The following is a 26329-nucleotide window of genomic DNA, read 5'->3' as shown; positions in this document are numbered from 1 at the left end:
TCCTCTTTCGAAGTTCCATTGGCACAGTTCCAAAGCATCGCGGAACTCCGCGAGGAAAATCCGACAGCGGAGAAGGCCAAAGCTGACGAAAATCTCGTTTCACGCGGTGATCTGTCACTGCCGAATCGGGATGATTTCATCCTCGACTGCGATCCACGTGCTATTCTGCATTGACGCTTTGTAGCCTTTAATTACGATCCCGACACTGCTCGTCCATCGAATTTTTTCCGATCTTGTCTCTTTTTCCCTCCACCCATGCTATTTTGTGCACCAGTTACACGCGATCTCAAACGTTCTTGCGGACTTTTTGACGAATAACCGTTGCGGTGACGAACGATCGAGGAGAATATTGACACGTGATCCTCGTTGTTTGTCGATGTTTGTACGTGGAAATTGAGGGGATCGTGTGTGGAATTTATACGAAACGTTTGATGGGATTTCGAAGAGTAAAATAGAAGTCGTGAAATTCTTTTCCGCGCGTTGTTTCGCCTCGATTTCAATTTTCGGCTTTGTGGAATCGAGGATTTGGTATGCGATAGAGTTACGCTGAATTGTCAAAAGCTACATTTTGGTCGACATCCTTAATTAGGACGATGAATCGAGAGCTGTTTGACAAATAGTCGTTAAAATAAATGATCGATGGTGTTGACTGACGAAGCTGGACGTTAGTTAAAGAATTACTCAGTTGGTGTAATTTGTAAAATTGACAACTGTTACTTTGAGAATGCATAGTAAGATAAAAATATTAAATTTAAAATATGTAAGTTCTCCTTGATCCCTACGATTTTTTGCAAGCGATTATTAAAAATGAAACGTTTAAAAAGATATGACCGAGATTCGTTTATTTTCGAGATGAAAATCTGCAAGAAATCTGCAGTTTAGTCACCGATGACGTCCCGTTCGAAATAAAGTTTCGCGATTTCTACGCGAAAGGATGAGACAAAAAGAGAATCACGACGCGAAGCCACTGGTCAACGATCTGAATCAACATCTGGCAATCCTCCGATTTATTTCTATCTTCAATCCTTTGTTTACCACTGTAAATATTTTCCGCTTTATGTACATATTTGAAGCGTGATGCACGATGCATCGACAACAACGTTTATCTATACGTTGATTCTGAAACTAATGTGAAACGTTAGAATATATCGATTTTTACCACTTGAGAAATTAAGATAACAACTTTTGTTGTTATCTGCATGGATTATCACTTGAATTAAATTAATTGAACAAAACGGATAGTAATACTAATCGTATTCCCATCTGTTACCTCCTATCGGTATTCATTTATTCAATACGTGTGACAAATTTCCATTAGAACCATCCTCCTCAAATGAATTAAAAATCATGAATAGGTAATCTCATCAATTGCCCTAATTACCTGCCGCAAACGATCGAAAAATCGCACGAACCAATCGTTACCTCTATAAAAACTGATTCGTTAGTGGCGAATAAATTTCCATTTATTTTTCTCTGTCGTGATTTATTATTCGCTTAAAAAATTCTTACAAACAAATTTTCATTACAAACTCGTCATGAAACTCGTAAAAGTAGGGAAGCTCGTTCCTCTAATCACGTAGACATCACGAAGATATCTTTGAAAAAAAAAAAAAAAAAGAAGAGATGCAAATGAAGAAAAAGAGGAGTCGTGCAATATTTTACTGGACAAGGTAACAGCTATAGCCTAATTCGCATGAACGCGACGCGTTACCAATTTTTTCCGTGGCTCATAAAGCTCGTTATAGTCGCGAACGTGACGCAGAGTGTAGTTTACGCGTGAATCATAAACGCACGAGCTTATTATCCTAGTGTGTGTGACACGAGTTGGAGAGTAAAAGGTGGAAATGGCAATTTTGAGGCGCACTCGCAACGATATTTCCCGAGTTAGCCAAACGTGTCTCGTGGAAAGCGCAGTAAAACGAAGAACGAACGAAATAATGAAGAAGAACGACGCAATGCCAGGAAACGAAGTCGCCCCGAGTTTCGACGATTTAATGCCGAGCCATCTCCGGCCGTTTCCTTCGCCGATAAAAACACCCGTTTCCATCTGTGAAACGCGTCACAGCGAAATTCCCAACGCTTTTTAGTTTACTTACAATTAACATTTTTTTAAATAATTTACTTTATGATATTAATTTTAATGTTAATAACGAAATGTATTTTTACGTGGCTCTTTAAGAGCAAAATGTTCATTTGTTCGTTCTCTATATTTCAATACAATTCGCCACCCTAGTTTCAAACTGTTCTATGTCCACCAGTTTGTAAACTAAGAAAACTGAGTTTAAATGCAGTGTAATATGCTCGTGTGGCGTTAGGGCTTGAAAGGACTGAATATTTGTTTCTCTCTGAGTAGCATTTTTGTCATATTATCATAAATGTGTCTTCTTTCTATCAATGAGACATACGTGGATTGATTAATTACGCTGTTTCTAAAAGTGGAATTAAAACAGTTAAGAGCTAAGGGGGCGAATTTTCTTCAAAAGGATTTTTTTCTCTATTATCAATAACCAAAATAAATACAAATATTCGTCACAGATCGCCAATACAGTTCAAATATTTGTTAGAAAGTTCAATTTCATATTCCATCTACTATTACAACCCGTAATGCAACCTAGAATTTCTTCAAAAAGAAGTAAACGAACGCTCGAAGAAGTTAAAGAAAAGAAACAAAAGTACAACAATCGGAACGAAAGGTGCGATCTAGAACTTTGAAAAGTTTAAGACTGTTGAAAGACCAACGATTCGCTTGAAAACCAGATAATGCATTAACGAAAGAAAGAATTCTGGATTAAAAGGTAGAAGGTGCACGAGATATAGAATCGATAAAATAGATAAAAGGCAAAACCGCTCGCGCGATCCCTGACCATTGTCTCTGGTCCCGCTCTGACCGGTCTGGAATTTTTTTTTCTGTTGCAGAGCCGAAGAAGGAAAAGACTGAACAGAGTGCAAATGGCGCGGTATCGCCGAGCGGTGAGCCGCAAGCGAATCAGGGCACGGCTACGACCGTGCCGATCTCGGTGGCACCCCCGAATTCGGGGAACCAGCAAAAGCCGAGTAGGCCGAACACCCTGGAAGCCAGGGTGGTAGCCAGGAGACTGATCTTGTTCGACACTGAGTGTGAGTACAGATATTCTGTATCACCGCGCAATTCCAATTCTTTTCTGATATTTCTATGCTGCATTTAGACCAAACGAATAAATGATAATAAAATTTAGTAAAAGAATTTAGAAAAACGAAAGAAACGAAGAACGTTCGTTCGCCATTTGACGATTGTTCATTGAATGGGAAATCAGAAAAATATTTTAAGAATGCACATTCGATTATTGTAAATGAATTTATGAACAAATTGCTCGATGACCATCAACACTGGACGAATAGATGCTCTTGCTTCCGTTCTATATCTTGCTCCTTTGATCTAAACGTTCTTTTAAAATTTATTAGAAGCCACAGACTAATCCTTTAGCTACTTAAGTCAGAGGCAACGCCACCATACTGAAAATACTGTGTCGGTGTATGTGATGTATTATCAGTAGATTAACAGTAGAATATAAAATAGCTTCTTAAGTACTGTATTACATCTTATGCGATAAATGTAATATACAGCGACTCACGAAAATATTTTAACTTTTATAATAGAAAAGTTTTATGGATTTTTGAAATTTTATTTACACTGCAACGAGACATGACTATCGCGATGATTATTAGTATCTTATCGATGATAAAACCAACGAATCGCTAGTAATTTATTTTCCAATTTACTGATCTTATTATTGTTCAATTGCACACGCGGTCTAACAATAAATACCTGCCATAAATTGTTCGAACGTGTTGAACTAATTGTCTTCAACGATCCACAAAATACATCATCGTTAATAAGCCTTCCATAAATGGGAGAGATTAGATTATAAGGAGTAGGTGTTAAATATGACGGATGAGAAGTAGAAAATTTATAGAGAGATATTGTGCAGAATTTCTAAGTTTCCAGGTCATGCGATACAATTCGCGTTTTCTTAAAAATTTCATTTATTTAGTAGAGATACTAATACCAATTGTTTGAAATTTATTTATTAAGTATCATTATTTATTAAGTATATATTTAATTACTTTTGAAAGCAATTACAAAAATAGAACAGAAAGTACAAGTTATTTTACTTTCATGGCGTTTATAATAAAGTAATGAAAAATTTAATATTTCCACCGAAATATTCATAAAATCAGGATTTCTGAATTTTAGCAGTATCATTAATTATTCTCTATTCATTGCTTGATCACATATGCGTGCGTCAATTTTATTACGTTCATTAATTATTTCCAACATGTTTCGTATACAATTTTGGAACGGTACTCTTCTCATCGCTTGTATATCTAGGTAGCCCAACATTTTCGTTGCATGCGCTGATTTTTCATTAATTTCTACGCGAAATAGTCGAAAGAACTTTTTTCATTACGTAATCACTGGACGATAAAAGGGAAACTGTATAAAATCGAGCGCGTAATCACGCGTGTTTCTCGAAACATAAAACAAGATGATTCTAATAATACTCTGAGTTACGACAGCTCGTTAACAGGAAGTGGCGTGTATCGCGAGACATGTTCTACAAGTTGAAAGGCTGACCTGAATAAAATCGCAAATACTAAAAGTAAAAAATAACTTCCTCATAAATGTGGAACAAAATAATTAATAGCTAGAACGCCATAGTCCATGTACCAACTAATTTACATCATTTTCCTTTGAAAGCAAAAGTAGACCAAAAAATATGTTTTACGATTTTCCTACCTCACATAACATAGTAATGTTGGATTGTTTGGAGAAACTTTGTTATGGAAAATTTCAGATAAAATCGTAGTGATTAAACTCTACTAAACTTTTAGCTAGAAAACTTCTATTAGAAAATTCAAATGTATTTTATATCGCTTTTCCACTGATCTTTTCAATTGCATACGATTCATTCATAACATTTCGAATGAAAGGATCGATGAATGAAGTGAAAGTAATACGACCAACGTCCATTACTTTCATACCGATTATCGGTTTTCAGATTATCAGGTTGATCGTGCTACGATTAAAATAATAACTACTGGGAAAAAGAAATAGGGCGGGAAGGGTTGAATGGCCGAGCAACGAATAACTCGACGTTATATGAAACGACGTCGCATCGATATTATACCCGCGGTGAAATTACGATTTTTTACTATTATCAGAAAACTTTCAGCCAATTTAATATCGTGATGCTCGTTACCCCTTTTTTATGGCGTGCTATTAAATTCCAACGACGATATCGATGTGACACGATCGAAAATGATTGCATCGTTCGCTTATGACGTTCGTTATTCCTTCGGGGAACATCGACGATAAAAATAATAATGAATTTTTAAACAACATTATTTGTTATTTTATATAGAATATTTTTCCGTAAGGATGTTTAATTCCGATTAAACGCGTTGAATATAAAACAGCGTCACTAGTAGAAAGTATCTTGCGATAAAAGTGAAAGAAAATGAAATTTTCCTGGCCATTTAATCTTTCTTTTTAATTCCTTCCTTCGCTCTTTTTATTTCTATCATATGTTCTTACGAGGAAATATGAAATTCAGTATTATTATATCGCAGATGGTTATAGTTTTATGAACATAATTAAATTGAAATTCTCTCTCTAAAATTCTAAACATTATAATGATTCTACTTTGGATACCGTAGATGATTCTGCACATTTCATGCATTCTATGAATTTTTGTGCCTTTAAATATTCCACAACTGTATCAAATTCCACAATTTAATTATTATCGTAATGTTGAAAAATTAAGTATGATTCTAACTATTTTTTCAAGATTTTTAAACTTCTCTTTAGTAGAAAGGATGTACAGAAGTGTACAAAGAACGAACTTAGAATAAGAGAATTTTATATAACGTGAACGATAAGCTTAAAAATAAACCAGACATTTAATGAAAATGCAGAACAAAGAATAACGTTAAATAAACGACAGTTCAGTTGCTACAATTTAAAACGACGTAAATATAAAATAATGAACCAGAGATAACACACGTATACGAATTTACACGAGCATGAAACAAGCAACGTAGTAAAATGTTAAAGCGAGTAGAACAGAGCGCAAGTGGAAGTAATGCGTTTATGGTCAGACGTGGTTGCGCGTCATAAGTCATGAGAAGTATATCCGCTCGTAAATTCTAATATTCTCAGCTTTAGTAAATTCTTCGAGCGAAAAATCATCCAGATTAGATAGTACAAATTTAAGAATAAGTAAATAAAACATTTTTTAAATTAATCTTTGTCTTCTGTACGGAAACTATCACGATTATAATGATAAAATTTGAAATCAATATGGAAATTTATTACATGCACAAACGAATTCTTTTCGATTTTTGCGTATAATGGAAGTTTTTATTGTCTGAAAAAAATCATTTCTACATCTAACATGCACAAGATATGAAACGTTTATTACAAGCATACACGAAATAAAAAAGTAATATGCAGTACAAATAGTTGGCTTAAATATGCAATTAATACTAAAGGGAACTACCATTAAATATCAAGACTTATTATCAATAAATAATTTTCTGATCCTTGTGACGGATATGTTTGCAATAAATATCTCACAGCTTCTATGTACGTTTTTGGGTTTGTTTCAGACTTCGATAATTGTATCGTGTTCTATATCATAAACAACTATTTTGTATAACACGTACAGTATATTCGGAATAAGTTTCCACAGGTGTTCGAACATTTTAGTAAGCCTATGAAGTTGCCAATGTCTTAAAATCGAATCAACTCGCCCAAGCATACTAAGAAAATATTGTTTCATAAGAAGATTGCAACGTACCGATAATTCGAACTGTCACGAAAGTTCCCATTAAGTGCAAGGACAAGTATAAAAGAGAAAGACGTCTTGATTTTTAAGTGGCCGCGGAAGTTCCCGTCGGATCGATGGCGAATTTTCCCGGGAAGCTGTGCCGTCGGTTTTCGTCACGTAAATCGTCTTTAAAACTCTCGTTTACCTTCGAAACTTCAAAGTTCGCTTTTATCTTCGACTTCTACCTAACCCTCTACAACCACGTCCACCACTGTCGAATTTACTTTCTGACGAAATCTTCCTCCGGTACATAGACAGATATCAAGAAACAAGATCTCTGGGAGAAGCTTCTCCGTGAATTTTAAAAGGACCGTAAGGAAAACGTTCCCATTTTTTCCTCCTCGTAATAATTTCCATTTGGGAGGTGAAACTTTTTTACTTCATACACTGATAAGAGCAAGTGTCCCGTTGAATATTTAATTCTTGGAGCACATTTGAGAAGAAACATCGATACTCACGTTTTATAATTATATAGTATAATATTATTATTATTATGTAGTAACATATGAAGATCGCAGAAGGAAAATCTAATAAGTACATTTTTGTTGAATTTCTGATTTGAATGTCACTTTGCGGATAGGAAGAAGAATTTTAATATAAAATAATTCCGAATGAAAATAAACTGCTTACCAAAAATCTAATTATTAACTTTGAATTTTATAAGAGCTATACAAGGATTTTAATTATTCCTTTCTTATTTAGGATTGTTCTTAACAGCATTACATTCCATCAGTTCTCCTTTTATAATTAAATGAACAAGAGCGATACTTGTACGTCTTATTCTTAGCCTCGTAAGTAGTGTTTGATGTTTTCTACTCCTTCGCCTTGAGAGACACGAAATTTCAAGACTATCGCGACTCGAGGCTCTATCTTTAATCACCCCAGGGCTGCTTCCGCTCCCTTTTAGCTCCTCTTATCCTTGCTCTGATCCTCTTTCGTTTCGAGAAAGCGTCGTTTGTTCCCTTTCACGGAATTTCGTTCGATCAGTGGATTCTCAAAGATAGGGTCGCGTTCTAGAGAAATCGCATCATTTGGAGAGCACGATCTAAACTTTGAAAAATAGCGTGACAAGACGGAAACGAGGTTGGGTGACACGGTGTACGATACGATTCTTTGTTATATTGTGACTATTTCGTGATGGTATGGAGTTACATTCGAACGTGTTGAGGATTCTCGCTGGAAGATTGTCGCGTGAAATCAAAACATTTGTCGTGAGTCGATCGTTTATTGCAATTGATAAATAGGATAATTTGCTTTATTTTGTGGGAAAATTGTACTGGAAGTTGATGATATGAGCGTTAGGAAAATAAAAGACATGTGTGATCACGAAAGCACACTTATATTACTATAAATTTCAAAATTTATGTATTTGTATTATTACGTTATATTATATATATTCATTTTATTTAAAATATCAATACTTCCTAGTATTATTAAATAATTCGCTTTGATGAAACTAATTTTTAATAATGAAAGTTCCGTGATTAAAGTTGTAACACATGAAATGTCTGTTTTTTGAAGAATCACGCTTCATTGAAATTTGAAATATTTATTAAAAAGAGAAAGATTTAGATTTAAAAATATTTATACTCGAAGGTAGACATTTAATATGTTACAACTTAACAAGTACCTTTTATGAATATTTATGAGTACGTTATGTGTTTTACACGGAATATTTTGAAATTTCGTTGACACTGTTACGAGACTATCATAATTTTTAAATGAGTGCGAGAATTAAGAAGATTATGCTGGTGATGTTTGAAACGAATCTGAAAATATACATAGGTATTATAAAATATTTAGCACACGTATATATTTATTTGAATGGGATACATATGATATAAAATTTTAAATGAGGCGATAATTCTTAAATAATGATTTCCCTTTAACAATTTCTTTATTATTTTCAAATCCGAATTCCACCGCACTTAATTCGCATCGTCGATATAAATTTTCGGATTTACGTGCACCTGAAAGAAAATACCACAAATACCAAGTTACTGAGCGAGCCATAAATTTCTCGTGCTGGTCGCAAAAATGTTAAATAACTTCTCTGGACACCTAACCGCAAGCCAGTGTCCGAAATTTCGGCGGGAACAACTTCGCGCATAGTTGCACGAGATCGCACGAATTCCTCGAATGCCCTAACCGAAAGCTGGTGGTTTGTGAACCAATTTTCTACTCGTTAATCTTGTTAAAATTGCCAAGGATATTACTTTATTTGTAATTGACATTTTAAAAATACATTCACTCGCGAAAGTATTTGGACATTTATCGTAGGAAATTCTACTGACTCTTCATAAAAGCGACAATCTATTTAATTGGCCATTTTACATTTTTAGAAAGCAATTTTTTAAATGAACCTCGGGAAATTTCTGACGGATAGAGAAAAAAGGTTTTTAATGAAGTTTAAATGAAAGTTGCTCACTGAGTCACTTTATAAAATATCGAGCAACTTTTTCTGCGAAGCGACGACGTTAGAACTTGTTGATTCTGAAATACTTCGATAAACAAATTATGAACGTGTGTAGATGGAAATTAGTATGAATAGATGGCTAAATTAGCTTTTAATTAGCTGCCTTTGAAGTTCGCAGAACATCGTACTTGAGTTTTAGAATAAATTCGAATAAAGATATTCGTGTTAATATGGTGTAAATTACACGTTCCATGCGATATGAAAAATTACTATACAAAATTACACGTTTCAAGCACTTGTTTCCTTTTCCTTACTTTTATTACAAATTACAAGTTTATTTAATATTAAACTATTAGAAAGACATTAATAAATTATAGACGTTTCAGTTATAAAAGTATTGTGTAATAATGTAAACTGGAAATATACTTTATATCTATATACCTTTTTCTTGAATTAATTAAGTAATTAATATAAAACGCATTTTTTACGAATAATTGATAAAATTGATTGTAGAACAAACAGAACCATCAATGAATACTTAACAGTTCCGACTTAATAAGTACACTAAATTAAGTAATACTTAATAAGTTCCGACTTAAGAATGAATACTAAAGTAGTCACTAAAATGCATTGGAATCTGTAATAAATTCTAAATTTGCTTATGTTATAGAACAAATAAAAAATAGCATCTTGTTATTTCACGAACATGGATGACATACTAAATATCATTTACATCGATGTCGCTAGAAACTTTTAAACCCATTTCATCAGCTTCAATGCCAAAATAACCCAACGTTCGAAAATTCGACAAATCCGTTGCAAAAATAAAGAAAGAGGAAAAAGTGAGGAAAGCTTCGACAGTTCCGTGCGGCAGCAAAAAAGAGAGGAATTTGAAATTTAGCAAAAATCTCTGTTACATTGTGTCGTCTGGCGAATCCGCGCTGCGTTCATTTATTACGGTTTACGCGAGAATTTCTCGTGACAAATGAACCGTGACGCAAATGATACAGCGGGTGGTGGATAAAAAATGAGGAAACGGAGGACCGGGAGGAGTAGAAGTAAAGAAAGAGAAAAAGAGGAGAGAATATGAGCGTCACAGGGGAATCCGTGGGAAAAAAACTCGCGGAGGTGGAATTTCACAATTTGTCACGGCGACGAACGGAACCAGCAATGCATACTTACTTGCCAAGCTTCCGCCGGATCTATACTCCCCGATGAATCATATTTCCCGAAAGGATTGGCACACGTTTTCTCTCCTCCATCTTGGAGAGAAGTGGCCATGAATAACGTTGTCCACCGATCGTGACATTCTCGTTTCCATCGTTGCATTCCAACTACGTTATGTGAATATGGTATAATAGGGGGGAAATTGTCATTTCGAATTGATCGAAACGAGAGATTGTTAGGATTGATTAGGTGCACTTGATAGATTGGTGGAGATCGCAGAGAGCTGATGAATTACGAGAGAGATATTGGGACGCTGTTAAGTGAGATTGAAGAACATGCGGAGTAAATTTAACGGCGATAGGATAATGATGTGTTTCCGTGGTTATTAACGTGTTGCGTTGTCTTGAAGATTGCGATAATTTTGTATAATTAATTTTTATAGAAGATATGAATCCAATAGTCAACTTCCTTTAATTGCCGTTGCGTCGAGACGATTGACCGATTTCTTTAAAATTAAACGTTAATCGTGTATACTGATACACGATTGAAAATGAAAAAATGTTGAGAATTGTTTATTTTCGCTTCTTTATAAGAATTTTATACGATGTCTGTTTTTAGTAAACATAATTTTAAGTAAATTTAATCATTCGTGGTACTACGAGGCTGAACTAGAATTTCCTTTCAAGGTATAGAATAATAAAAACGATCTCAAAGATTCTAATTTCATAGGATGTTCCTTGTCACTCGATCCACCCTAGAGAAGTAGGGCGTTCTATATTCGAATTCAATCGGAAGTATTGAGATTCAGTCCAATAGAATATGCGATAGAACGACTCTCCAAGTGCCTAGATACGTCCACAATTCTATTACCTTACGAATCTTTAATTTAAATCGCTTTTATACTTCGTATAATTGTATTACCACTTCTACGATTCATACATACATGTTATATTAGTTTTCTACCATGTTTTGGCGTTTACAGTTATGTAATTTAATCTTCTATAATAAAAAATTATTTGCTTGTAACATAAAAAATGTATAATCGATTATAGCTTTTCATTATCATCTAGAATTTATGAACCAATGATTGTTATGAATAATTTGTTAAGTATAAGTACCAATATAATACTATAATTAAATACAGTAGTATATTGACAAATATAATAAATAAAATTACTTTATAGAGAATCAATATAATAAAATTTTGTAGTATCGGGGAGTAACAAATAATGATTTATTCATGAATGAATGAATTGTACAGATGTTGATTAAACAGGAAAGGATGGTTGTTTAACATGAACTAATCGCAATAACGTACTATACTTTAGACAACTCAATAATTAATTTGCAACTCTCGGCACAGCTATATTAAAACCTGTTTGGACCTATGGGATCCAACTATGGGGAACAGCGAGCAACTCCAACATAGAAATTTTTCAACGATTCCAATCAAAAAGTCTAAGATCCTTAATAGATGCACCTTCGTATGTTAACAACGAAACAATACATCGCGACCTTAAGATACCAACAGTCAAAGAAGAAATATCCAAGTTCAGAAACAGATATAATATAAGAGTTAACAACCACCAAAACCCAATTACTGGACACGACGGATCAGATCCACAGACTAAAAAAGAAATACCCCTTAGACTGAAGCATTAGATTCAACTAAAATCAAACATACTATAAACTTTTATAATGCAAGTTACAGTACCACGCCAAAAAAGTTTACTTAAAATTCTGTATGTCAATTGATTGTAAATAATCTACTAAATAAATTAAAAAAAACTCTCGTCACAACGGATCCAACGCTCTCTCTCTCTCTCTCTCTCTCTCTCTCTCTCTCTCTCTCTCTCTCTCTCTCTCTCTCTCTCTCACGCGGACCACACTCTCTCGACAACGCAACTCGCACTCTCTGACTTCTCGATTTACACCTTCTGACTTCTCTACTAAAACTGACCGTGAATTTGTCTTTCTGACTTAGCATCCCTTTTATCCCTTTGTCTTAGTCTCACCACGCACGTGTTACGCAAACGCTTGTGGCCAAAGTTACGTAGGCTTTTTTTCTACGAAACTATTCAACCGAAGGACCGACGGCACGTTGATGGTCCTGTCGGCACCTTGGCTCGCGACAATATTTATGGTTTACCCGATATCTTTTAGGCTTTTTTACCACGATACTACAATTTATTAATTATATATAAAGATAATTGATAAAATGTAATTAGTAAATAAAGTAAACGAGGTGGACTAACAAATTATTTGTTTTATCCGTTTTCAGTGGAGAAGGGGGTCCTAGACCAAAGCAGCGAAAACCAGCAGGTAATCGAGAGGTGTTATCCTCTCCCACCTCAGAATACGTTGATGTTGTCGGAACTTCCGGAACCGCCGATTCCTCTGAGCGAAATTGGGCCGATTCCGCCTCCTCCGATGTTCAGCTCTTCGAGTCCTACCCTCTTGTTGGCTAAGCAACGGCAAATACGGAATCCTTTGTCGTCCGACTACGAAGAAGAAGGTATGTACCAAAGGTCTACTGTTCATTATATATATATACCGTTTATTCTGCTATTGTTAACATAATATATGAATCATTGGTATCTTTCATTTTTATTCGTATACTTTATTATATTAATAATAAATATTATGTTATATCAATGGGTTGTTATACAAATTTATAAGTCTGGTAAAATCTTTTCATTTGTTTTTTATTCTTGCGCTCTTATTAGATTTTCAGAGTTGAAAAAATTTTTGTTATATTCCAAGTTTGACTTTTTCTTAATTAACACGTTCGTCGCCCAGCGTGATTCGGCTAAGTTCCCTGCGGGGCCCAAATCCGACTGTTTGTCCCCTTCGATTCATTGTTTATCCCCTTCGATTCGTTCTAAAGAAAAGATTATTTATTTCTGTAATGGAGAAAGCGATAAGCTATCCAGCTAGAGTATTCCGAGGGATCTCATGGCAGATATCTGAGATCTTTCATTTAGTCGAGAAGCATACTTGTGAGACGTACATCAGTGATTTTTTCCTCCTCAAAATGTTCAATAAACAGCGTGAAAATATATTTGTAAGTGAGGAGAGTAGTGATGACGAAGTCTAACTATTTTTCGAAGTGCCCAAAATCACCCCAAATGTGTTTGGAATGTTTTAACGAATACCATACGATATAGGATAATGTAATATATAATATATATATAATATATAATATATATATATAGGATAATGGAATATAAATTAATAAAAAGTATGGTATAATGTGTTTTTAATATTTTTATGTTGTATATCCTATATATATAGTATCGTATATTTAATTTACTCGAACAAGAAGAGCGTCACCATACTTTGGCGACGGGGTCCCCACGGAAGTATACCCGTCGCATAGATATGTGCGACATGGCGACGAACGTGTTAAAAGGGAATTTCATTAATTATATTTACCACGTCTTGAAAATTATTCAAAAATAATTCTCAGGATTTTTCATAATACCTACCTATAATATACTGCAACGATAGAAAAGCTGTAATTTCTAAAATTTTTAAATATGTAAACAATAACCGTTAAACAACAATATTAAAATCGATTCAATTTAATCGTACCATAAAAATACGTACTGTCGGTGCCATCAATATAACGAGGCCATAAAATTGGTTAGACGCTAAAGTTTATCTGTTTAGAGCACTACTGCAGTTTAAGACTCGAGATATCGAATCTATCTCAATATCTATGAATTTGGAATTGTTTCTTTTCCTGCAGTATCTTTGAAGGTATTTTATAAAATATATGTTTCGAAGATGGCTTCTAAGAATAGATAATTCCGAGAAGCAGAAATGCGTAATTTTACGAACGAATTTTAAACGTCAACTGACAAAAATTTTTTGGAAAATTCAAGGTAATTCTCTAAAATCTGTGTGGCCTTAAATGTGGATACTCCACTAGCAGTAAATAATCTCCTATTATTTTCCAAAGGGCAAAACTTTACTCAAAGTCAAACTTTGATGTGCCATTTTTCTCTGTTAGTATAAATAAAACAGTATCCAAAATATTTTAGTATCTCGATTTCAACACTAAAACATTCGATATGTTTTTGTATTCTTCTTAAGCATATTCCCTTTTTACACCTTAAAAACAATCTATCTAATGATCTGTCTTTCTTTAAAATCGATAATAACAACACATAGAAAATTCAATCATTTAATTTACTAAAAACACATCCTACAATTATTTTTCCTCCGTCTATCACAGAGGACGAAGAAGACTTCGACGTGGAGGAAGAGGACAACATGTACGTGCCGAGGATGTCGCAGCCGGACCCGGCCATCGACACGTCTAGGGTCGAGGAGATCCCCGCGAAGGAGCCTAAGTTTCACGCGGTGCCGCTGAAGAGTGTGCTGAAGAAGAGGGGTTCCGGAAGTGGGCCTGGCACGCCACAGAACACGCCAACGCAGGAGAACAGGCCGTTGACCCTTCGTCAGGAGCTGCATGCCTCCTTCAAGTTAGTGCAACAGCAAGCGATTTCTCTGCTGACGGGAAGCCCTTCAGGCACCTTTCTTCTCGAAAGACTCGATGGTCGTACAAGAAAACAGAGAAAAAGATTCATCAAGCTTTTAATTTAAACTATCAGGAAAATTTCTTAGGAAGAAATATATTTCTATATAAGAAGGTTTCTAATTTCCATCGTTAAAAATGTTATATGAAAAAGAAATATTTCTCGAAAAGGAATAATTCAACAAAGTGCCCGCGAGTCTTTCTTTCGATCAAGCACAAGATTCGTCGCGAAACAAAACGAGTCTTCTTCGGGGTTCGGAAGCATCGATAGTAAGATATCTTCTTTCGTTTAATTGTGATTTTATTGGAAGAATTTCTTGATAATAGTCAAACGACTTTGGTATAGAGAATAAAAGATTCGATTGAAATTAAGGACGAATTGTTTGAGTTTAATTAGCGTGCTGGTTTTAATGAAAAAACGCCTGGAAACTCTGAAGAAGCTCGTCTGGAACATCGTTCTTCACCTTCCGGCCTTGTCATCTCTCTCACGCGCACGTGCACCGTGTTCCCGCATACTCTCTTTCTTTTTCTATTGCAGGTTCCCTTTCACTCATCGTTTCGTTCAAATGGATGCGCGTCGTGCTACTTTCGATATTATTTCAACGAATTTCGATAGTAACGACTCGATTTTCTCGATTCCGTGGACTATTTTACATTACATTCGTCGAATTTAAACGTCATACGCTATGGTCCAAAATTTAAGGAATGAAGTTCTACAATTTTTTGAAATAGATCATTTATGTTTTAGTAGAAGCGTAGTGAAACACATTTTTTAAGTTGTAATCTGCAAATTGAGTCGATACAAAACTCTTGATATTGATGAAATTGACTTAATATTTACAAATAAATGATCTTGCGAATTTTTTACATTTTTTACAAAAACTATTATTGGCTCCGTGTACAAAGGGACTCTATATCCTTCTACTCATTAATTCACGAATATCACTATAACATATAGTTTCCAAATTAGTATGCAAGGAAACCTTGATATTTAGAAAAAAAATAACACAATATTATGAATTTCCAAATTTTTCACTCAGAAGTCTTATCAAACGAAAAACCATAACTTAAAGCGCACTTACAAAATTCTTAAAATTATTTATCCAACAGATTTCTGTAACTCACAAGTTCCTCCTAATTACCGATACGCTAATGTCGTCTATTAATTATCATTGAGATCACCGTACAAGGAAAGAATTTCCAAATATTTAAATCAGAATATTCGTCGGGCAAAAGACTTTAACTTAAAGTGCACTTGGAAAAAAAGTCGAAAAAGTAACAGGAAATTTAAGTGCACTACCAAGCAGTAACATTTTATACGACGTCGTATTTCGAGCAGCAGTCAGACTATGGCGGTACATTTACCCAGTCGCGTAAACGTTATATAGGTTCCTTTACGAGACAGCGTTTCATACGTAACAACCGAGATACTAAATCCAAAGTAAAGTACAGAGAGTGTTTCGTTTCAATTGTTAAAGCAAAAGAAGAGACGGCGATGTGTGTTTCGAAGGTTGGATCGGAGGGATCGAGAACGATGCTCCGGTGGTGAGGCGAATCTCACGAAGGGGTAGCTTCGCGCATCCGTCCATTAAAAACAAAAAAAAAAAAAGATACAACAAAAAATACATTATGTGTCAGTCACTAGTTAAAAGTATGGTATTTTTCTTATGCTTAACCAGAAGGCCACCGTTGAGGCCTAGGATGAGAATATGGTAATTGGGCATTGGTCTAACTAAGCATGCGCGAACCAATATGGTATATATACCTAAATATATATATATATATGTATAAATATTTGTCTTATACCCACGGCGGTTGATCGCAGAGAACCAACAATCATCTAGTCTCTCTCTTTCTCTTAATATTTTTCTATCTCTTGTATATACACGCTGGGTCTCATAACTGTGGAACCAATTAAAAGTTTTCAATTTTTGTACGTTAAATATGTTTGATATCGTACTGAGAAACTATTTATCCTCTTCTTCCTTACGAAAGACAAATTATATGCAGTGGAGAAAAGAGAAACGATAGAAATGTACTTGCAGTTTATTCTTGTTTGATAACATACAGCATAATATTTAATTATATAAAAATTTAATTCAACAATAGCTTTTACAAGTTCAACTATTTAATCTTGCATACTTCTAATCAAACTTCGTTGCATTGTAGCTGTTAAGAATTGAAATTTTTAAGGTGGTTTTATTGATACAAGGCACAGTGTATTTCTATTTTACTCTCTTTCATTCTTCTCTTTTTATTATCTCTTTTCTCGCTCTTTTTTAGCTCTCTCTATATTTGCTCTATTTTTTCTTTCTTTTATATATTTATTGTATATTTCTATTTTTCTCTAGAGACTCTTTCCTCTTTTTCTATTTCTTTTACTTTCTATCTCTGTGTCAGCATCAGGAACGCCGTGAGCATGGTAAACCTACGACCTTAAGCATGAGAAAACCCTAGGGAAACCCATGAAAACTGTCGCCCACGCTTCACTCATCCGATTATTTGCGTTTCACGCGGCTACAGAACCTCGAAACATCGATCGACGAGAACGAGGATCTCGAGATTCCTTATCGTTGCCAACGAATCGAGCTGGACAGTACAAAGCAGCTCGATTCGTACGTCGGCTGTAATGGATTAAGAAACGTCACCTCGGTTCGTGACGGTTCTTTGCTTCGAGTTCTTGTCTTCTTACGTTCCCAATGCCACGCGGCTTCGACGCTTTTTACGCTCGTTCGCTTTCGCGACTGACGATCGAATTTTTTGGTTAAGAAACGCGTTGTTTCGGATTTACTCCTTTTCTTCACAGCTTTTTCGAAGTTTTCTCGAGGAAATTAACGTTCGTCAATTTGTTTTTTAAAAATTCGTGCACGATGTTTTTGAAGAATTTCTTTTAACCCTTCTGTGACATTAGCTTCGGTGGTGATTTTGAAATTTGTTACATTTATATTATAATTAATGCTTATATGGCCTTAAATGCATGAAATATATTCGTATTGTCAAACTATAAAATATCGATATAAATGAGTATAAATCCATCTATTCACAAAGAAACTATCCTTGTTTTCTGTTATTTTATTATTTCTACAATTCGAGTATTTCATTTTAATTTGTAGCTAGCATCTACTTTTAATTTAAAGTATTACCATGCTAAAATACCTTACAAATTGTGACATACAATTGTTGTGCGTGTACAACGATTAATCACTGAAGGGTTAATTAAATTCAGCTGACATTTCAATGTTTGAACAGCTGGAGGTTAATGTAACTTGGGGGGTGCTAAGTCTGTCTGGAACTCAGCTGTTTAAATAATTGGAGTTTGTAATATATTGAAACCTTTTCTATGTGCTCGTTTCTGTTACTATGTTTTTATTATTATTATTATTATTATACATTATTCTGCATCCTAATCCTTCGCACTATCATCTTCATCGTCAGAAAACAAAAACAAAACAAGTAATAATAATAGAGTTCTGACAATAATTCCACAATATCATCGTATAGCACTAAATCTTAACTCAGTGCAAAGGATTATGATGCATAAATTTGAAATTATTCTGTTTTGTAAAAACACCCTTGTAAATTTGTCTAAATGTATAAAGATCAATTTTATATTCTACCGTTTTTAATAATTCGTAAAATAATAATATTAATCCCTTTTTAGCAGATTTACTTACGAGGAGGTGGCAAAAACTGCGAAATCTCAAATGAGTAGGCTGCATGTACATTCGATGCTTTAGGTTGATGGTGAAACAGTCCCCGAAGGATTTAAATGCATGACCTTTTGTTCTCGAGAAATTAATAAATTTCTTTTTATTATTCTTTACTTAGCTTTTTTATTTTATTATTAGCTTTTTATTATTTTTTATTTATCATAATAGATATTTTTATCATTTTGTAAGTGGAGATTGTAATAGAAGCATTAAAACCTAAATAATTTCTGAAGCAAGAACATAACTTCTCGACTAGTTTCTCGAGAACAAAGAGCCTCATACTCAAATCTTTTTGGGACTGTCTTACCATTAACGCAAAGCATCGAATGCGCATACAGCCAACTCATTCAAGATTTCGCAGTACTTGCCATCTCCTTGTTAGCTCATAAATTGAAAATGGTAACAGAAACAAATTAAAATCAGAATCGATCTTCATCGATACGTAGAAACAACGGACGAAATTAAAAGAATAACCTCGATGACGGGAAAATACATCTTGGAACGAAAAATGACGGAGAAAAAACTCTAAGCAATTTTTTAATCGTTTTATTTTTCCATTCGTTCATACGTATCAACGAAGATTAAAGGAAGTCCCATTAAAATCCGTGATGAGACACTTTTTCAACAAGTTGGCCAAATTTAAAAAGCAAAAGAAACAATAAAAAGAGGAAGATAGCTGTCACAGCTTCCTTTCCACGGTATCACGAATATCTCAACCAGTCTGCAACGCGAAGTTAAACATGACAAAAAAAATGTTGCATCCGCGTCGGAAAGGAAACGGCGTTATCTGCGTCGACGTCGTTTGATAACCCATTTCGTGACGGACAAGGACAACGTCCGTTTCACGGAGGATCCGTAACTTGCTTCTGTTATCTTCATCAACGTGTCACATACACATACACTGTGCAGATAAATACGCTACCGCCAGAAAGTATCCGGACACTTGCTTATTCCTAATAAGATTCTGTATTCTGATTGCGAAATTGCAGACAAATCGAGTAGCAATAAATTTATTCCATATAACCTGCATAATTGTGTATAATCGAATATTGTGACGCGGTTAAATTATTGTCAAAAGCGCGATGTGCAATAGTAAAATCAGTATTTCTAATTGTCAAACCTGACAGAATTATTTTAATTTCTGAATTACGAATCATTAAAAAGGATCTTCTAAACTGATAGCAAGATATTAGATATCGATACAAACAGTGATATTTAAATAGTAAATATACGTAGTATATATAATAGATAGTAAAATATATTATTGCTATGTTTTTAACAGATACTTTAGATTTACAGTCCCTGCCCATTAAATTAGAACCATGTATACAAGTTTCGCACTTTTAACTGCAACAGTATTGCATAAATATATAAATTTTGTTAAAAAAAGTATAAGCGATAGATGTATAACATCTTAATTAATATGAATTGTCGTGATAGTGATTTCGAATGGTCCCAATTCGGTAGTCGACTAGGCTGATATGATAACTTTGTAAGAAACGTAGTAAATGCTACTTCTATTTATTGGTTTCATATTAATTTGAACACTTTGGCAACGTTCACATAGTATTGATACAGATCGATCGAAGTATCCGGATACTGATAATCGGTAGTGCATACTTACCAGGCCGTGTACCATTATTTCATCTCCCTCCGTAATCGCATATATTCGTATTTGAATCGCCGTAGAGTAGAACATTGATTCAAGTAGCGTCAACCAGCGCTTTATTTAATGAATGATAACAATAATAATCGATTGAATGTGTTTTGTGGCGATTCTTTCAGCAGTCGACCGGTCAGATTTGGCCTCGCTTTGGCGTGCACTTTGGAGAACAAGGAGAACGCGCGGCCATACGTGATAAGGGAGGACGCTGACGGCGATTCCGGAGACGGACAGGTACTCTACAGGGATGAATACGACGATGAGAAAAGTAAGTACCGGAAACGAGTGCGGTGGAAATTTAGTGTAGGTAGCCCCCAGGGAATTGTGAGGAAAAAAGTTTAGGAAAGTTTAATGCAGTGACTGCTATGGGAGTTATAGAGGTGAATAGAGAAGTGGATGTCTGAAGTGGTTAAATTAAATAAATGGTTATGTTCACGTAGCTTTCAGTATTCTTAATTTTATGGTAATAATATAAAGTATCGAACGTGTATCCAAATATGTATAACCTAAAGACTGCATTAAAACAGAAATAGGAAAATTTATTCAGCAGTGAAACCTGTAGCGAGAACTCGTATATTTGCGAAAACTATAATAAAGTTTCATCCTATGTTGAATGCAGCGCGTGATATCAATAACTGAGCTGTCTATCGCAAATTGCATGTGCATATCATCCACACAATAGAGGCGTCTCAAGAATGTCAAATGTGCTGGCTATTAAAAACAGCCAGCGTCCTATATATAAAATTCATTGACTACTTTGATATTTCGATGCTCTAAGGGCGAATTTGACAGAAACTGGCATTAAACTCGTCTTCCATTTTTTATTAAAAACTACGGCCAACCATCGATTTTTCAGTGGGAAGTTAATTAATGGATTATCAAAAGACGACTTAATTTCATTTGCCTCTGCGTGGGGAAAGTTCTGTCGTGAATTTTTTATATGTCCAAGGTTCGCCGTACGCTTCCATTAGCAACTTTTCTTTTTTTTTTTTTTTTTTCTTTTTTCTTCATCTCTCCACTTTGATATTATTAAACATTGAGGCATCGAATAACCACCGTTCGATCCACGTGTGGCCGATGGCCTCGATAACTCATCGACGAGCTTGACGATTAACTTATTCTCTCGTTTAACGTAGTTCAGTTATTGCAAACGTCACTTTCAACACGTTACGACGTATACATTGCGTTGATTCAATTATTTTCAAGACAATAATTCTGCTTATGTAATTGCCACATTTTTATCTTTTCTCGCATTTCGTTGACATAAAGACAAAGAACGAGCCGAGTCACAGTGTGTCAAGACAAAAATTATTATTCACAGTTTCCAATTCATTTCTAGGAAAAAAAAACCATTTCACAGTTAAGCAGTTGCATTTTGGGAGCGGTGGATGTGTTAAGGGAGCAAGCGTGAGAAATATTTTTTAATAACATCTTAAACGAGGGCAAAAAGGATAAAAGCTTTTTTCAATGGAAGATTCGTTCGGTGTTGGTCGAGCTTAATGAGAAACACAATACCATCCTCGTTGTTCTTTTTTCTTTCCCTCCTCTTTTCTTTTTTGTTCCTGTTTCTTTCTTTTTCTTTTTTTTTTTTTTTTTGTCTTCTGGAGGAAGGAATTAAATAAACGATGTAGCTGCAACACTACCGTTTCTAATTGAAATTTCTTCCCCACTTTAACCTGAGCAAATGTGAACGTGAACCCCTTAACAATTAATCCGAGGCAATTAAAGCGAATCGTTAATGATTCTTTCGATTACTTTTCCATCTTAACGTTGCTCGATCCGATCCCACTTTAATTTACTTTATGCTGATCGCTAGATTGTGGATATTTATACAAATTTACATTTTTAGACACAATTAAAGAAATGGAGTCTGTGCACAGAATTGTATCATTTTCTAAATATTATAACGAATATTCTACTTTGGAGTATTTTGTATATTTTTGCATGTTATGTCCCGTGATCTTTTAGATCACAATGGAAAGTACTAATCAGTAATAATTCTCTAAAGAAATTAATATAGAAGAAGACATCTACTAAAGAATTAACTATAGAAATTAAGAAGGAAAAAACACTAGCTGAGAAATTTACTTCGCCCATTACATAACCATTTTATATATTTTTGGATAAATACATTCCTTATATTTTTGTGCTTTTATATTTCCCATAAATGCGTAAAGATCGCGAGACAGGAAGCTTTTTTTTTTTTTTTAGAAAGGTTCTTTTCGCGATATTTAGCGTTATGGCGTTACAAGAATTATTATAATATTTTACATTTCTGGTGGAAGAAAGGCAGAAGGATAGCGTTAATTTTTAAAAGAACAAAATTGCTCGTGAAGGAGACTAAACATGTATAATTTAGAGTAAAAGTTCGAGACAGAAATTCAATGTAACTTTTATGTGTTTGAATAAAGCGAAAACTCGATAACCCAATATTTCAAACGGTTGTCCCGCAACAATGTTGGCATTGTTAAAGCACACTTTTGTTCGAATAATGCATAACGAATAATATTTTATTTCCTATACATTCATTTGTGTATGTGAAAAAGTATTACATTATTATTATATAAAGACTAAATGCGTGAAAATTGTTTTGTAACGAATATGACAATAATATACGACAATATAGCACGAAGATTTTGTATAAAAATATTGCATCGTAAACATGACTTCTGGTCTTGGACTAATTCCACTTCGTATATCCAATTAGACACTACTCGACGCTTCGTTCAACAACTCAAACCAGTCGTATCTCTACAACTAAGAGCTCAGCAGATCGCGTTCGTTAAGTTCGTTTGCTTAGTTTCATCCTGAAGGAGCATGCTAGTCCGAATTATCCTTGCGTATATATGTTTTTAACCAAAATAATTATAAACTTTAAAGCCCTTCGCGATAATCAAACCTTTTAAACGCGACCTTAAACCTTTTAACTTCCGTTAAAAAATCTTAGGATATTTCTCATTTTTAATTGCGTGCAAAGAGATTTATTTCACTTATTATATATATATAGTTATTTCATATAGTCTTGCATATGTGTATAAACATCCGTAATATGTTCATAAACAAACAAAATTCCACTTATATTTGTGGCTTGGTGCAAGAAGTGTCCAATGTTATATTTTTACAGAAAAAAAGTTAAACCCGATGTTGAGTCCTATATAAAAAACGACGATTTTCAATTCTACCTAGAAACGATTATAATGGCATTTGTATATGCCAGTGTGAGCATTTTTCATAGAATAAACTTCCCACGAAAGGATAGCAAAGTCAACATGAAACAGGCAGATAACATAAGCTTTAGTTCTCTCTTCTTGCATCAGAAAAGAAATTTGAAGTAGCAGAAACTTCTATCTTCTTCGTGTCAGAAATTATTTGAACGAATCTTTTAACATATCTTCCAATGCTAATATCTTAATTTTATAAACACTGACATTGGCACTTCTTGCATCAAGTCACAGGCATGACAACTGATCAGAAGAAATTTCTTCATACCTTTATTACCTACTTTATTATCCACCTTATTATTTATTTAATTCTTCTGACTTTAAAGCAAGTATAATAATTTTTCGAAAATGTTTGAGCGAGGATGTACTTTATGTTTTTCTTAATAAGAAAGACGATGATAAAGTGAAGTGGTTTCGAACAAGGGTGGACAGGCACTTTGCGGAATAAAATATGAGGCGTGAAAGGGTCGTAAAAAGATGGCGATAGCTTGATTGCCAAACACACGAAATCAGCATTCGCAGTCCGAACTAATTATACTCCCGGCGCGATACGTTTATTCACATAGACAAACGCGTGATCACGCAAACGCCTCGAAGGTTATATTAATCCTCGAAGATCGCTGGCAAGCAGTTCAGTGTGTTTCTGGCCGTTGCGTTGTTTTGAATTAACGATCCTCCTACGAAACGCAGATTATCGTCCTATCGAACCATCGGAAACTATAATGGAAAGTTCGTCAATTTATTAAAAGATCTAAATCAGTATTCTCGAACCTACAAATTCTTTAAAGTTTAAAGTTTGAAGTTTGAAGCTTGAAGAAGTTGTCAATTCAATTTAAACCTAATTCAAATCGATTCATTTACGAATTTGCGGACTCGGGCCGAGATTGATTCGAGGAAGATTATCTCGGAAGGGAATTTTAGTTTTTGAAGAAGATTAAAGGAAGAATTAACAGTGCGATGACACCATGCTGTCAATCTGGACTGCGTCGACTTTGTCGATCGCCTGTGGCTCGATGGATTTTTTTAAATACAAACCTCCTATACGTCGTAGCCTTAGCTGTTCCTCCCTCTTCAGTGGTAATTCGAAATTGAATTTAAATTGGTGGTTAAAATACAAAAAAATCGATGAAAAATTAACGTGTACTTTGGTTGTCTATATACAGCATGTTGACTTAGGCGACAGTGAGGAATCTTATTAGTGGACTAAGAATTTACGATATATATTTTTGTGAATATAGTTAAACAAATGGGGTCTTATTAGATATTTGTTTTACTTATTATATTCTATAACGAGTACTGTATTTAGAGTACTGTACTTAGTATATAAAGACTTTTTGCAATTTTTATATTATTGATCAATTGTTGATTTAATGTTGATTAATTCTTATTTGGAATAATTTTTTATCGGGTAGTCGGAAGTGTCTCAAAAATAGCGGCGATGAATCACGTTACGATGAATACCTTATATAGTTTGATCAAAAAGTCAGTGTCAAATTCTTCAGAAAGGTTACACCACATCGGAAGTAGTTACAGAACATGTAGAGCAGAATAAAAAAATTCCAATGTTAAATTAAAATCGGAAAAAATTCCTGTAATCTAATATTTAAAAATAAGATGCTATTAATAGCAATTAAGTTATTCTCTACCATTAAATTCTTTAGAAAGTTAATTAGTGTCATCTCGGAAGTAATATTCATCTGCGAAAAGGAGCTCCATGAGTTTGCGTCTCGTGAACATATAAGTGATGTTTAATTAAGAAACTAATTGTTTCTCTAATTGCAGGCCGGTTGGCAGCAAAGATTGCGCGCAAGGAGTCGCTGTCGCTGAAGCTCGCCCTCAGGCCAGATAGGCAGGAGCTCATCAACAGGAACATCCTTCAACTACAGACGGACAATGAGAGGCAGGAAACGAAGGAGGCAATTGGTGCCAAGCTTATCAGGTGAATAAATGTTCCTTATTTTTTCTTTCCTTCACCTATTTTTTATTATAAACAAGAAACGAATTGATAAAATTATTTCTGTTTTTCTTTTTTTAATTTTCAATTGATCTCTGAGGATTACACTAATTAATAAATTGATATAACATACTCACAATCTAAATAGGAACTAACTGAAAAAGACCAAACAGAAAATGCAATTAACTTTTTGAAATCAAATGAAATTTATTCTCGTCTACCTAAAACAGAAATACAATTTTCTATCAAACAGATTCATTTCCATAAAAGCAGAGAAATGTTTTTTCGTTAAAAGTAACCAGATAAAAAAGGGCAAGGTACAATTAACTTTCTGAAACAAATAACTTTTATTTCCATCCCAACAAAGAAAGGTAATTTTCAATCAAACAGATTCACTTTCATAATACCAAAAAGAAGAAAAAGAAGCTCGATATAAGCTTCGATAAACTCATCGTCCTTAGCGATGGTAAAATAAAATAAGTGATAATAGATGAAAGCACGGCAAACATTATTCGAGGGCGGTCCATTGATTGTTTGCATTGAAACGACCATTGAATCCTCGCGTATCTCGCTTTGCCATGAATAGTGACGTCTGCGGCCATAGAAAAGCATTGCCTGAACTGTTAGCGATATCAAGCCGGCGAAGTAGTTAACGTTTCGTTTGAATTTATGCACTCGCATTGGCGTAGCTACGAATCATAAATTCAGGACTAAACCAAGAACGCGAAGGATTTGCTTTCACAAGCTAACCCCTTTAGGATGAATACGAATATCTCGATCGTCATT

The 26329-nt window shown here is 34.4% G+C and overlaps 1 protein-coding gene across 8 annotated transcripts in view; it reads left to right on the top strand.

Moving 5' to 3' along the window:
• The window catches only part of LOC139985593 (phosphatase and actin regulator 2), a 389376-nt gene that overhangs the window by 357861 nt on the left and 5186 nt on the right, over nt 1–26329 (top strand). For 4 of the 8 annotated variants that reach the window (XM_072000143.2, XM_072000142.2, XM_072000145.2 and 1 more), the window contains 6 exons: nt 2917–3117; nt 12734–12967; nt 14693–14942; nt 16675–16707; nt 20491–20636; nt 25372–25528. In XM_072000143.2, coding sequence (XP_071856244.1) covers nt 2917–3117; nt 12734–12967; nt 14693–14942; nt 16675–16707; nt 20491–20636; nt 25372–25528 — 1021 coding nt within the window. The remainder of the gene's footprint in view (nt 1–2916; nt 3118–12733; nt 12968–14692; nt 14943–16674; nt 16708–20490; nt 20637–25371; nt 25529–26329) is intronic. The other 4 variants (XM_072000139.2, XM_072000144.2, XM_072000141.2 and 1 more) reach the window with 4 other exon arrangements.

This window comes from Bombus fervidus, chromosome 3, assembly GCF_041682495.2.
Source record: "Bombus fervidus isolate BK054 chromosome 3, iyBomFerv1, whole genome shotgun sequence".
Lineage (NCBI taxonomy): Eukaryota > Metazoa > Arthropoda > Insecta > Hymenoptera > Apidae > Bombus > Bombus fervidus.
The sequence above is the reverse complement of the archived record's forward strand: the minus strand, read 5'-3'. Positions and strand labels throughout refer to the sequence as shown.